The sequence below is a fragment of the Mycteria americana genome, chromosome 7, assembly GCF_035582795.1.
Source record: "Mycteria americana isolate JAX WOST 10 ecotype Jacksonville Zoo and Gardens chromosome 7, USCA_MyAme_1.0, whole genome shotgun sequence".
NCBI classification, from domain to species: domain Eukaryota; kingdom Metazoa; phylum Chordata; class Aves; order Ciconiiformes; family Ciconiidae; genus Mycteria; species Mycteria americana.
Genome location: NC_134371.1, coordinates 12,563,768 through 12,577,487, shown reverse-complemented (window position 1 = coordinate 12,577,487; position 13,720 = coordinate 12,563,768). Strand labels below are relative to the sequence as shown.

The following is a 13,720-nucleotide window of genomic DNA, read 5'->3' as shown; positions in this document are numbered from 1 at the left end:
TTTTAACAGTAGTTTATTATGAAATGCCCAAGACTGGATTTTGGAATAGTGAAATCCATCATAGCAAGATTCTTGATCCACATGACTTACTCAATTAGAACTATACTTTAAATATTCAGTAAGTAATGACTTTCTCTGTGGCATTTTGTGTGTGCTGACCTGCAATGCTACCTATCAGAAAGGCTTTTGCACTCTGTTCAAACATACTAATTTGTGACAGAGGGTGGCCAGTTATCAGAAGCACCTGAGAGGGCATGAAAATATCATATTCCCCAGCACTGAGTTTGAAAGCATCTGATCAGGCTTGGTACTTGATATTCAGAGTTTGTCCACACATAACTAGATAAAGTAATGAAGAAAGACTTAATGGAACTACTTTTACAGTAATTATATAAAAACTGAGTTGATAATCTAAATGGAATGTGCTTTTTGTATGTGTCTTTCATTGCATTAAGATGTGAGGTGATTTCTCATTAGAGTTCTGATGATTTTGTTTTCTTTCTGTCCAAAAAGTCGAAACCAGCTTTCAACGTTGCCAGTACACCTCTGTAGTCTACCACTAAAGGTTTTGATAGCAAGTAATAATAAGTTGGTTTCAATACCTGAAGAAATTGGACAGCTCAGACAGCTGACAGAGCTTGTGAGTATACAGTTATATTTTAACTAATACCGTTCAGTCTTTAATTTTTAATTGACCTGTTTAATAGGTTCGGAGATGCTTCAGAAGAAATAACAATTTTTTAAACTGATCAAAATAATGCAGTAATTAGGATGCTATCTGGGCATGTGCAAGACCAACATCCTGTTTCTCATTCTGCTGTGGACTTTGTAATTGTACAAAGTAAATGTAAATGATAGATTGTATGATTGTGATTGTAAACCAGTTACTTGTATGCAATAGCAAGTTACTTAAATCTGCACTTAGTCTAAGGAAGATTTCTATCTGCCGTAGTATCTCCAACTATGTTTTGACTTTGTATGGAGGTGTTAGAAAAGAGTTGGAAATACTCTTGAGATTTTACAAAATTTTTATGTGAGGAAAAGATGCCTTGCACTGGAGAGCAAATGATCCATGTCAATTTAACGAAGAGTATTCTCTATTTTTGAAAGGAAGGCTGGATGGAATTAGAGCTGTTGGTGCATTTGTTTCTGGCAAAAAGCTTTTATATAGCAAGTTGTGCTGTCCCAAATAATATGGAGTAACTTGAATGAAATAACTTGAAATAAACTTCTACATCTGAATGCTTAATCTTTTAAAGCTTTTATTTTCCCATGTATTTAAAATGATAATAATGCTTCAGATCAGCAATGAGATTTAATGAATATAAGGATCTGAGGTGTTATGTAAATAGTTGTCTTTTTCTTTCAGTCCCTAAATAAAGCACTACATATTTTAGTGAACAGAGGCTTACCAGTAAGTGGTGGTAATGTCAAAACCACTAACTCATTCTTTACTCTTGCTTGGTAGGATGTGAGCTGTAATGAAATACAGACAATACCTCCACAGATTGGCAATTTGGAATCTTTGCGGGACCTAAATGTCAGAAGAAATAATTTGGTGCGTTTACCTGAAGGTGAGATAAAGGCTGTCAGTTACAACAGCAGAAACTTCAAGCACTACTTTACTTAAGAAAAGGCACTTTCAGTGCCTTTTTCTTCCCCTGAGTGCTAGAAGCAGCATACTTACTTATTTTGTAAAACACATATTTTTATACTCTTGATTTTAAATCTGCTGAATTGTGTTTATTTTCCATCTCCAGAGCTTGCTGAGTTGCCTTTGATTCGATTAGATTTCTCCTGCAATAAAATAACAACAATACCAGTTTGTTATAGGAACCTCAGACATCTGCAGACCATCATGTTAGAGAACAACCCTCTCCAGTCACCCCCTGCACAGGTAAACTGTAGCTAGGAATTCAGATGACTAGTTCAACTAAAAAGGGCAGAATGAAGTTAAAAGCTGAAGGATTATATTACAAACTTTATTTAAGAACAAGAGGACTTAAAGTAAATGGTATTGTCTAAAAGTGTTAAAGATACAGCACAGCTTGAAAAATCCCTTTTTATTCTCTTACTTTACTGTATTAGTAGTCTCACCTATGGGATATTACTAAGAATTCCACTGTTAGCATTGTACTAATGTTAGCTGAAGATTTCTGCTTTCAGTGTAGGAGAGAGGAAGCTCTGTTAGGTGGGACTGATTTTGTGCCACTCAAATGTCAGAGTTTTAACTGAGGCCTCAGTGCTGCTGTGTGCTGGTTCACTTTGCAGTAGAGTGCTCAAATTGGCCTTTGAGCTAGAAACTGCAATATGGTTAGTGACTAATTTGATTTTTAATGTGGGTATATAAGTCCTTGAGTATTACAGGTTCTACTGTGAGCTGCTGCTTCTGAATCAAGAGTGGCACTTGCTAAGACCTGTAGTTTCAGTAGGGTTTTGCCTCCTGTTTGAAAGCAAGGACAGCTGTTATTGGCTTCATTCACTTTAAATTTGAGCTTGCTTTGGCGGTCTGCCACTGCCATTCAAAGCTGGGCATGGGTGGGATGCATCTGTTCTGATGCCAAGGGTATAAATTCTAGTACTTGTAAATGCTTACGTCTTGTTTGCATGATGAAATTTCAGCATCCAGCTGACAAAGTTGCATGCAGACCAGATGTACTTGGAGGACAGCTTCCATTTGTCTATCACAGGCATCCCCCTGATGCTCCACTATAGCTGTTTCTCTAAAATGCAGTGAGATTAGAAGAAAATATGCATTGGTTGACATAAATGTGCTCATTTATTACTCTCAACTACAGGTTAAATGTCTGTAGAGTACTTTGAAAATGTATTGTCAAATTATAATTACTTTTTTTTTTTTAGATATGTATAAAAGGAAAAATTCACATATTTAAATACCTGAACATAGAAGCATGCAAGATAGCTCCAGACTTGCCTGATTATGATAGGAGACCCATTGGATTTGGATCTTGGTAAGTTTGGCACAATCAAAGTTCCTAGTTTTGATGATACTCAGGAAAATTTTGTCAATCACCTGAGTTTTTTAAAAAAAAAAAAGATAGATCCAAGGATTGTTCTGTGGTAAGTGCATTGATGGAGGTGGCTTTGAAGAATATCATTTGAGTTACCTTATGGTGCGTTCTAACAAGGTACAACTATATAAGAAGTGAGGAGCAGCTCAGAAGAATACCTGGGCAATATCATATGAAAGGCAGTGTTAGAGTTGATATACAGTAAGAAGAGTGTGTTGGTATCTTCACAGTACAGGGGGCATTCTCTCACGTTGTTAACATATATGTTCAGTTAATAAGATCTTAATATTTTCCACATACTTACTGAAGTATATCCCTGCTGTGATTTTTAACCTTTTGTACAGATTTTTATAACTGCTGTGCTCAAACCACAGGTGTAAATGCCGATCTCCACCCCATTAGTAAACTGTTGTTTTTGGCAAGCTTTCACTTGGCACTATTGCTTAGCATTGTAACACAAATATTGGAACAGTCAGCCATATCAGCTGCTAAATTAAGACGTCTAGAGAAAAGCGGGAGTTAAGATTTATTTCTGTTACATAATATAGAAGAAAGGGAGTCAGTGAAGTATGAAACTAAATATATATAAAAATTACCTCAGTCATCTTGGAAGGTGGTAATAAGGTGTGGAGGAATAAGTTGCTAAAGGATGTACCGCTGTGTTAGCAGCAATAAAACACAAATCAGAGGGCCTCACAATAAATCATCATGAGTCAGATTTGTGAAGAATTTGCATGAGGGACTGACAGAGTGATTCCTCATCAGCACTGCATGTCTTAAATTATTTTTCTAGATGAGGTCAACATATGAGCATTTTATGAGTGTTACTCAGTTTCCTAGAGTATAAGCTGTTGCAGAAGGTTTCTGCATAATACTGGGGATACCGTCCTGTTACTGAAAAGAAAAGGCTCTAAATGATAAACTGTCATGATCTATTTATCTCTAGCATAGTTTGTTTATTTTTTAAGAGAAATTCCAACACAATCAGTGGGCTATGTGTTTACTGATTTATTGGTGTCTGTAGTTGTATATTACTATGGAAGTTTTCATTAATTGCTTTTGTGAAATGAGAAGAATTAATGTATTTTAATCATAGCTTTGAATTATGAATGTAAAAACAAGTGCAGAATTGGTTGAGGATGCTTTCTCTAGAATTGCTTCCAGATTCAGCCGTCTGAAATGAGCTTCAGCTGGCTTTCCTTTAGCTGTATTTCCATCCCCAAGAGGAGATAAGAATTGGTGATAGAATTACTTGTTGTTACCATGCTGTTTGGGGCATTTAGTGTTGCAGGTGATTCCTCCTGTCTTCATGTACCTATGGAAGAACTGTGCATGGATCAGAGTACATGTTAGGAGGAGATGGTAGAATGATCCAGTGGAAGAGAGGATCCCAAATTATTATATTCTTCTGGAACTTGGAATGAGAGAAATAAAAGCATTCAACTACAATATAGTTAGTATTTGCAGGCAAGTGACAAGAGCTTTATGTTTGTTATCTTCAAAGGTGACTGATAGAAATAAGGTATCAGTCAGTACACCTAGACTTTGTTGCTGTTTTATCTGATAAGCTAAGTGAAATACCATGGAGGTTAAGAATCTGAAACTAAGTGGTAGAGATTCTTAAAGTTTAAAAAAGTTTGAGTCGTGCTGTCAGTTCACTCTTGGTCAAACATATTTTAATAACAAAGTTGTTAATACTAAAACATTATGGCAGAAAGTGTGGTTTGGAGGTTTGAGCACAGCTAGTTATTTGGTTTAGCCTTATCACGTTATATCAGACTGGCTTACCAAAGTGAAATCTTGTATGTTACAGTCCTTTTCTAAGCATAAGCTACGTGAAATTCATCTTGCAGTAAGTTTTGTTCTGCTGCAGCCAGCCTCTCATTTGCAACACTGAAGTTCAGAGCAGCTCAGGTTGGTGCTGGAGTGAATGTGATTGAGAGGAGGCAGAACTGTCAAAGCTGTGTAGCAATTCCTTTGGCACTGAGGCAGACTGGTATAGTCTGAACTTAGAAGGTTTAAAATACGAAGTACTCGTACATAAACCAGTGTAGTGGATATTTTGGGACTTGGGCAACTGCTCTTTCTTACAGGAGTTAAAAATATGTGTTTCATTGTGGCTTTGGAGCTGTGTTTTAGTCTTCAAAATGTTGGCAAGTCTTTCCTTCGGCTGTTGGTCTTACCAGGCGTTTAGCTTCTCTTCCTTTGATTTCGAGCTGTATGTAGCTTCCTGGGTAAGTTGTAGTTGCCCCAAGATGCTTTGATCTATCTCAATGCTTAATTGTTGTTCCTTGAACCTTGTTGGTCAGGGAGGAATAAAAATCTTAAGTGTCAACTGATTTCAGGATGGCTGCTGTACGATTGTAATTGTGTAAAGCATGCAGCATTGAATAGTTGTTTTAGATGTGAGAGTTGGGGAGACAGAGAGCAGCTTTCATGTTAAAAAGAAGAGAGTCCTGGGAACAGTGATTATGAATTTTTGAGCTTCCAGATAACCTTAGTGTTAGATGTATAGCTTTTCAAAAGCTATAACTGAAAAGGAAGGCTAAAAGAAGAAAATTTGTATCAAAATACTTCTCTGTTTTAGAGATGTAGCCAAATAGTAATTTTGATGCTCTTCAATTTGGAATAATTGTTCGACTTAGAACAGGGTTCTCGGGAGATTCTGAAAATATTGGTGCATTTAAAATGGAATTATACTGCAGCTGGATTTTTCTTTTCTCTGGCCTGTGTTTTAAATCCAGTATTTAAGTACTGTGAACTGTTAGCATAAGTATGGTTCTATTGTCAGTGATTCAAGTTAATGGTTCTTTAACTGCACTGGGTGATTTCACAGTCTTCCTTTTTTTCTTCCCCACCCAAAAGAAGGGAGTTGTTTTTCCTTTCCCCTTATTTCTTGCTAGGGGTTTATTATGCGGATGATCTTTCTGTTTAAATACAGGGACCATAAAGGTGGCACTCTTTTGAGTTAATCAAAAGTCCATGCAGGTACAAGAGCTTGTCTTTTGGTGTACATTTGCAGAATCTAGATCTGCTTAGAAGCAGATGTATAGCCTAACGTTTCTCATCTGTAGCCCTCTGTCCCTCCTCTTAGTTTTTTGCTATTTTATGTCTATCTGCAAATTAAAATAGCCCGGGGTAATAGTCTGTCACTGTTCTACAAGGTCCCATGCATGCAAACGGTGCTGTATAAATAATAAATAATAATAATAGTAATTTGAAAATAAGTATTTCCTGAAAGGGGGATTTTAGGGGGAGCAACAACTTGAGAGTAATACCAGTTGAGAAAATGACCTGCAACTTAGTTACGATGGGGTGAAGCAATTAGCTTCCTGAAATTCATTCTTCCTTGTGTATTATGTAGTAATTACTGCTGCAGTTCTCCCTGGGGCATCGAGTGCCAGTAGGACAGTTGAGCCATTGTGAAATGCCATCTGCAGTGGATCAGACAAGTCCCATTGTCTCTTTTACTGTAGCTATCTGCAGCAGTTGCCAGACTTGACATCTGTGATGGCTGTACTGCTGAATTACGTAGTTTCTGAGCCCAGAAATTTAGAGAAGAACTGTATGGCTGTTTGGTTATGTGTAGTGTAACACTAGGCACATGTCTAATGCCTTTGTCTAGACATGTCATTGACAAAGTTAGGCTTTGTAGATGAAAACTGTACTTCTGTATTTGTTATATCTTGAAGTATTTGAAATACTGTCCAGCTTACTGCACAGTTTCTTAGGTAGGTAATTATGATACAGAAGATAGTTATGTAATATATTCTGTGTACTTTTGTGTAGAATTATATTCTGATATACCTGTATTTTTAGTAATTTTGCATGGGTTTATGCTTACTTATGAAAAAGTTTGTGGGACTGTATTTCAACCAAAACATATGAGTAGCAGAAAATGAAAGTTTGTCTTGTTAAACAGTGAAATAAGACCACTTTGCAGTTTTCTTTTGTCATAATTTCTGCATGGGAAATGTTTGAAGTATGGATATATACTTTGGATCAGATTAGCTCTTAAAATGCTAATTTAAGTGGACAGGTGACTGACGAGTATGTTTGTAGCTGTAAGCATGTGCCTCTTGTCCTGTGTGGCAAGTGCAGTATGATGCTTTCTAATATGCCGAGCTTGTGAACACACTGCAACTGTGCTTGGTAGCTTGTTCTGCTTTTGTTCTGTAATAGCTGAGAAGCTTTTGGTGGTGTTTATATTACAGTAACCAAAACTGTGTGTTTGACAGCCATGAGGAACTCTATTCCAGCCGGCCGTATGGAGCACTTGATTCTGGCTTCAATAGTGTGGACAGTGGAGACAAAAGATGGTCAGGGAATGAAGTAAGTGTTGCAGCTTTATTTTTGTTGAGTGCAATATTGTACAGGAAAGAGAAGTAATACGTATACATCTGGAAGCACATTCAATAGGTAACATGTCCATGTTAGTGTGCAGGTTGCCTTGCGCCAAAATTATTTGTTGTTTTATTGGAGAAAAACAAGCATAATTTTATATGGGGTGGACACAAAGTTGGAAATAATAAGAGAAATGTATAAAACAGCGCATGACAGATGAATTTACTGGAGCATAAAAGATGAGAAAAGGGGGGTTCTTCATTGTAAAAAAAGCTTATAACTATCATATTACAATGTTGAGTCAACTACAATTACTCATGAGTAGTTGTTTCAATAAAATAAATCTGAACATGAAAATTAAGCTTCAAAAATGAGATGGAAATTTCATCTTCTTTCTTTGCAGCTTGTTTCAAATGTTAAAATCTGTTTGCCATTTAGAAGCAGGAAAATGGGATCTCTTAGCAAGGAGACTGTCAATTATTATTCCAAGGAAGCAGCTCCCTTTTCCTCTTGGGGCAACTAGAAAAAGCAGTAGCCAAGACCTAAAGTGTTTCAGTGAGCTGCACTCCGTACACCTGCTTGCACTCCTAGCTTGGTTTTTGAGAGGGTTCAAGGAGTTTCCATCCTGGGATGTTTTCAAGCACTTTCAGATATGCAAACAAAACTGTAGGCAAGCTGGTTTTTTAAGAGAGCTTAAATATATGTTTTTGTAAAAAAATACTCTATTGCTGTATTTTGCTTTAAGTTAGTGTTTTGTAGGTGCAAAACAGGACAGTTGAAGTAAAAATACAAATCAAGAGTTAGTAGCTTTACAAGATGATGTTTCCAAAGAAAAACGTTTCTTGACTTCACTGTTTGTTTTCTAAAGCCAACAGATGAGTTCTCAGATCTCCCTTTACGCGTGGCAGAGATCACTAAAGAACAGAGACTGCGAAGAGAAAGTCAGTACCAAGAAAACCGAGGGAGCACAGTCGTAACTAATGGTGGAGGTAAATATTGATCTTTGGCTAACAATATTTCTTGTCATTATTATTAAAGTTCCAGAATATTTGCTATAAATAGTAGGTTGTCTAAGGAGGAAAAAGAGAAAGGTCTAGGTGGAATTACACAAAAACACAGTTGTGTAAACAGCGTAAAAACACTGCTGTATTAAGGATATTACAAGGTAAAATCAAATAGCATCAGAATTATGATTATCTGCGAAACATTGTCAGCTTTTGCGTATGTGCTATGTTAAAGTCTCCAAATCCTTCAAACAGTATTTTGGAATCTTGAATTTCGGTGCATGGAGTTTTGCTGCTAGAGCTACTGGGGAAAATTTACAGCAGTAGTAAATTGTCAGTGCTCTTATCAATTGCTGTCGGAACGGGATGAGCAATTTTGTCAGGGAATTTCATATTCCAAGTAGCAAAAGTGCCTTGTTTGGCAGTCTTGGGTTTTAATTGAAACTAGGCCATCTAGAAGGGACAGGTATTTGTGAGTGACACTGGTTTTTTGCAACTTCTCAATTTGTTGTCCTGCAGTCTTACAGTAGCACCCTCATATTTGTTTAAGAGGTGATAGCGCTTCCCATGTTTCTTGATCTCCGTAGTCCTTCCCAATTTTAACTTCCAATAATCTGCTGCTGCCACTGGCTCACAGTTCAGTCGTCGTCTTCTTTACATGTCCCAATTCTGGCATTCTTCCAGGTTTGTTTTTTTCAGTCATTCCCTCTTCTCCATTTTTTTCACTACTGATTATTAGATCTCATCCCCATATACTTTGATTAATTTTTCTTCTTTCTCAGCTTTTCCTTGTTTCAATTTCCCCTAATGGCTCCAGTTCATATTCCCTACCTGAGTCTCACTCTTACCAGCTAGTTTTCATCTTCCGTGCCCAACTCCCACTTTTTCTTCCTTATTCCCTCCTCATCCCCCTCTTTATCTTTTGCCATCTTCTTTTCTTGGTATTACTCTTCTCTGCCACAATATTTTGGGGGTTTTGCCACCTTCTAGAAATACTTGAAACTTTTTGGTTGACTCATACTCTTTTACACATTAATGGACAAAAAATTCAGTTCAAACAGTTAAATTCTGGCAAAGTTAGAAGAATCGAAGACATGGTGGGAGGCTGTGGGCAGCCTTAGTAACAGGTAGTGCTGCCAGCTCCGCCTCTAACACTAACTTTATTTTGTTCTTTGGGTTTCGTGCAGCAGGGATTTCAAAATACTTCACTAGTCTTTAAGATGGAGCACAGTCAGTTCATGAGTATCTGAGAGGGGCACAAGCACGTGGCTGTCAGTGATCCAGGAGATCCTTTCCAATTTTGTGTTCCTAACACAGATACTAATGTCTTTCACCCTGTACTGTATTATTATTATTATTATTATTATTATTATTATTATTATTATTATTATTACTACTACTTAAGTTTAATAAGCAAGACTGGAAAGAAGGGGGGTTTGGTTTGTTGTTTTGTTTTTTTTTTTAAGATTTGAAACTGAGATGGAGATTTAATGAAGCCAAAGTATATAGGAATGCTGTTTTGGATGGTTGTAGTAGCAGAGGAGGTGGCTTTGGCAGTAACAGTTGCTAGATTGTGTGGTGAAGCAAAGAGAAGTCTGTTTTAGACAAGCAGGAAAGGGGCGGGGGTGTAGAAAAAGAATGTCTGCAAGAGAGTCTGAAGTAAGTTTGGGAAGAGTTTTAAGAAAAAGAAAGCTCTAGTGCTCAGAAAGGGAGCTTATGCTTTCCCCTGCATCCCCAGCACAGTATTTTTCACCAGGGTAGTTTGCTCAATGTCATGACCCTCGGAATCCTGGGCAGAATGTGTAAAAGCAGTGACAAGTGAAAAAATTGCCCTACATAATATCGCCCACACAAGGGAAAATCAATACTAGCTAAACTGTGCTGTTTCTTGCTCTCGTTTCAGTGGTTCCTAATTTCTTTTTTCATTCCTCTTTTTAAAATAAAACTGAAGATGCTTTTATATTGCTTTAGAGGGGTTTTGTTGCTTTCTGTACTGTCCTTCATTATTTCCACATACACTTTTTATATTTATTGCATTTGCATCCAGATAACTTGGACATGCTGCCCTCTGTTTTGTTGTTGTAGTAGTAAAAGTAGTAGAAGTATCTGTCATATCCATTCTAATTTTTCTGACAGAGATGAATTAGAACCAAGAGAAATTATTCGAAATGTACACAAATCATTGTATAGTCTTGGTGTTAGTTGATAGATTTTGATAGATAGTTTTCAGTATTGAAAAAAAAGTCACATTATTTACTTTTTCAGTCACTGCAAAAGTATCTGTGGCCAGCAATTTAAAACTACGTGCTTGATATATGTTTCTCATTGCTTTTCAGAAACCATTACTTTTATCATTATTTCAAAATCCAATGTTTAACAAATGTTAGTGGGCCAGGCAAAATTCAAGAGCTTTCAGGCTGAGCTTTCCCAGACGCCAAAAAAACAGTAGGGCCTTAGTTCCTGACATTGCTTTTGTGTTGGTTTTTTCCTCTCCTGTTGGTTATCTAATTATGGGTGTTTTCTTTGTCTCTGTATGTCAAGTGGAACATGATCTTGATCAGATCGACTATATCGATAGCTGTGCCACAGAAGAGGAGGAGGAAGAGGTGAGGCAACCCAAGTGCATGGACTCAGACAGCCTCAGCTCACAATTCATGGCATATATTGATCAGCGGCGAATCTCTAATGAGGTGGTGCTTTTACTTAAATTAGATAAATTCATATGCCTCAGGAAAGCCTTTGTGATGGTATTAATGCTTCTTGTCCTCAGAGGTTTTCTTTATTTTAAAAAAAAAAAAATTAAGTCTGATCTGGGGGAAGAGCACAGTGTTGTGCTTTGTGGAGTGTCAGAGCTGGAGTGTTAAGCTGCTCCCAACTGCCTTTTGGGATATGTGGAATAAGTCTAAGGCAGCCATACTGTTTTCCTGTCATGTGGGTTCTTGCAAGCTTGTGCTTCAGACATATGTGAAGTAAATGGTTTTTCCAAAGGAGTGCTCTCTTCAGAAAACACTGAAGTTGATGCTTCCAACTGGGAATTGGTGATATCTAGAAAATTGTTAACCTTTACTTGGTAGTACTGAATATATACCAGCTTTCTGAAGGGAAGTCGATTGTTATCAGCATAAAGATTTAGTACAGGAATTTTGCAACTCCATTCATTTGGCTGTTCATGTTGATTATAAGTTATTTGCCAAGAAACTCACTGTCTTGAGCATCCATTTTAAGTTTAGACTAACTTAAATATTCATACTTTTCAGAAAGCCTACTATTTGCAGCAAACGATTTTTCTCTCTTACTGTTGAGCAAGGCTTGAACCCATGGGTACAGACTTGGATATGTATATAGTCACCTTTCTGAACAGAAAACATCATCTGTAGTTTCAGATAAACCTGACGTGAAACTGTTCTCAGTCAGTAAAAGTATACAGTTAAATGAACAATAAGTAAAATTATTGCTAGACAGCTTTTTACAAATGTCTAGAAACAGACCTCAGTAGCTCTGGACATTGCCCTGTTTTCTCCTCTCACAGAAAAAAGGAGGGGGAAAAAAGGGAGGGGTGGGCAAAGTAGCCTCTCTGGGTTTTTTTCCCCCAACAAGTCATATCAGTATCTCTTTCATTTTGTTCTCGAGTATCTTTCTGTTTGAGCTGGTATGTAATACTTGCACTGGAATGCTGCATTTTAGAAATCTCAGTAACAGTAACCGCAATGTAATTCCTGAGAGTCAGGATGTGTGGACCTATTTCCCTGCAACATATGCCTGAAGTTTGTTTTCATGTATTTTTTGACAGCATTCACAACGTACTATGCTAATAATAGCTGCTTTAATTGATTGCTTACTGTAGCCAAATGATGTCCTGGTTCAGACAAGGGTAATGATTCCAGGGAAGTTACTGTCACTTTTCTTTATCTCATGTCATTTCATTGCTTTCTAGCTGCACAAGGATTAGTGTGCAACTGGAGTTGCTTTGAAATTGTACGAATTGCCAAAACTGGAAGATGCCTTTGTTCCAGTTGTAGCAGCCACTGCTGCGAACACATGGAGAAAACTGTTCCCTGTTAAGTCATTCGGATGGTACACTTTTGGAAGTGTCCTCAGAAATCAAACCTGTAGAAACAGATTTTCAGCCATGTAGTGTTTACTTCTGTGTTCTATCAGTCTTAATTAATAGCTATGTACACAGCTGCACAGTTCAGTGGCTCACTGAACATACTACATGAATAACCTGTCTGAGAAAATCTTTATGGTTGATATGCTTAAACGGTACCTATTGTGCTGCGATTCAAATGTGTCCTTTCAAAGTTTTGTGTGTTTTGAAGCAGAAATATATTTGCTCTTTGAAGAAAGGAAAAAAAAAAGTGGATCTTTAGTATTCATGTAGGAGCCTGGTCCCTATTTATTCCGCTTTATATGACTGTTTATTGTGTTTAAAATCAGTGATGCAGATATCCAAGAGGTGCATTCAGTTTGCAAATCTCATAAATTCAATATCAAATCACAGAAGCTGGTGCCATTTGAAGCATAGACACAAGAGCAAAACTCAGAAAAGACCACTATTGGCAATACAACCCAAGGACTCTTTGCTGTAAATAGTGAAAAGGCATTGACCAACATCAAAAAAGCTATTCATAGGGGCCTATCTATTCATAAAAATTAAACTGTTTGCTTTTAACTGAAGCAGCAGTTTCTCTAAAAAGACAATCCAAAATACTCTACTACTTGGGAAGGCTAACTGTATGCAATATAGCAACATACATACAGGCATGAGTGAAAACTGGCAAGTTAATCTTGCAAAGTTTCCATCTTCCTACATTAATGGATATCAGTAAAAGTTTTAAAGTAACACGAAGGGCAATATGTCTCTGTTCCCAATGGGATAAATTATTTCATAGCTCAAATTAAGCTTAAGGTGTTCTCATTCATCCCATGTTTTGCTTCCTTAGTCCCTCTGTGGCCTGTCTTTAGGGCATCATAAGAGGGCATCAGCTATTGTATCCTGTATTTCTGAGAGTCCAGACTGCATTGCCTTAAACTTGTATATACATTCTTTGGAGCTAGCTCTACATTTCTTCTACGTGACATTAATTATTTTTTACCTACATTTACTTCTCTGCATGATTGTTAATAGTCGAGGTTTTTAAACTCTTAAACTTATCACTAGGCGTGTTTAATCTTGAAATTAAAGTTTCTTTACATCGCAGGAAAAAATAAAAGTGAGCTTGCCTAGTTGGAAATTAACATCTCCCTGCATTGTTTTGTGGTTCTTTGTCAGGTATTTTGATACCAGTAGTTACAAATGTTGCTCTACAAAGAGATTCTTTGACATGAATGTACAGTATT

At 37.1% G+C, this 13,720-nt stretch overlaps 1 protein-coding gene across 13 annotated transcripts in view; it reads left to right on the top strand.

Moving 5' to 3' along the window:
- LRCH3 (leucine rich repeats and calponin homology domain containing 3) overlaps positions 1-13,720 on the top strand; it is a 71,719-nt gene that overhangs the window by 30,679 nt on the left and 27,320 nt on the right. For 11 of the 13 annotated variants that reach the window (XM_075507106.1, XM_075507104.1, XM_075507099.1 and 8 more), the window contains exons 3-9: positions 514-640; positions 1,469-1,574; positions 1,761-1,897; positions 2,863-2,972; positions 7,271-7,364; positions 8,245-8,365; positions 10,922-11,070. In XM_075507106.1, the coding sequence (XP_075363221.1) occupies positions 514-640; positions 1,469-1,574; positions 1,761-1,897; positions 2,863-2,972; positions 7,271-7,364; positions 8,245-8,365; positions 10,922-11,070 (844 nt within the window). The remainder of the gene's footprint in view (positions 1-513; positions 641-1,468; positions 1,575-1,760; positions 1,898-2,862; positions 2,973-7,270; positions 7,365-8,244; positions 8,366-10,921; positions 11,071-13,720) is intronic. The other 2 variants (XM_075507103.1, XM_075507096.1) reach the window with 1 other exon arrangement.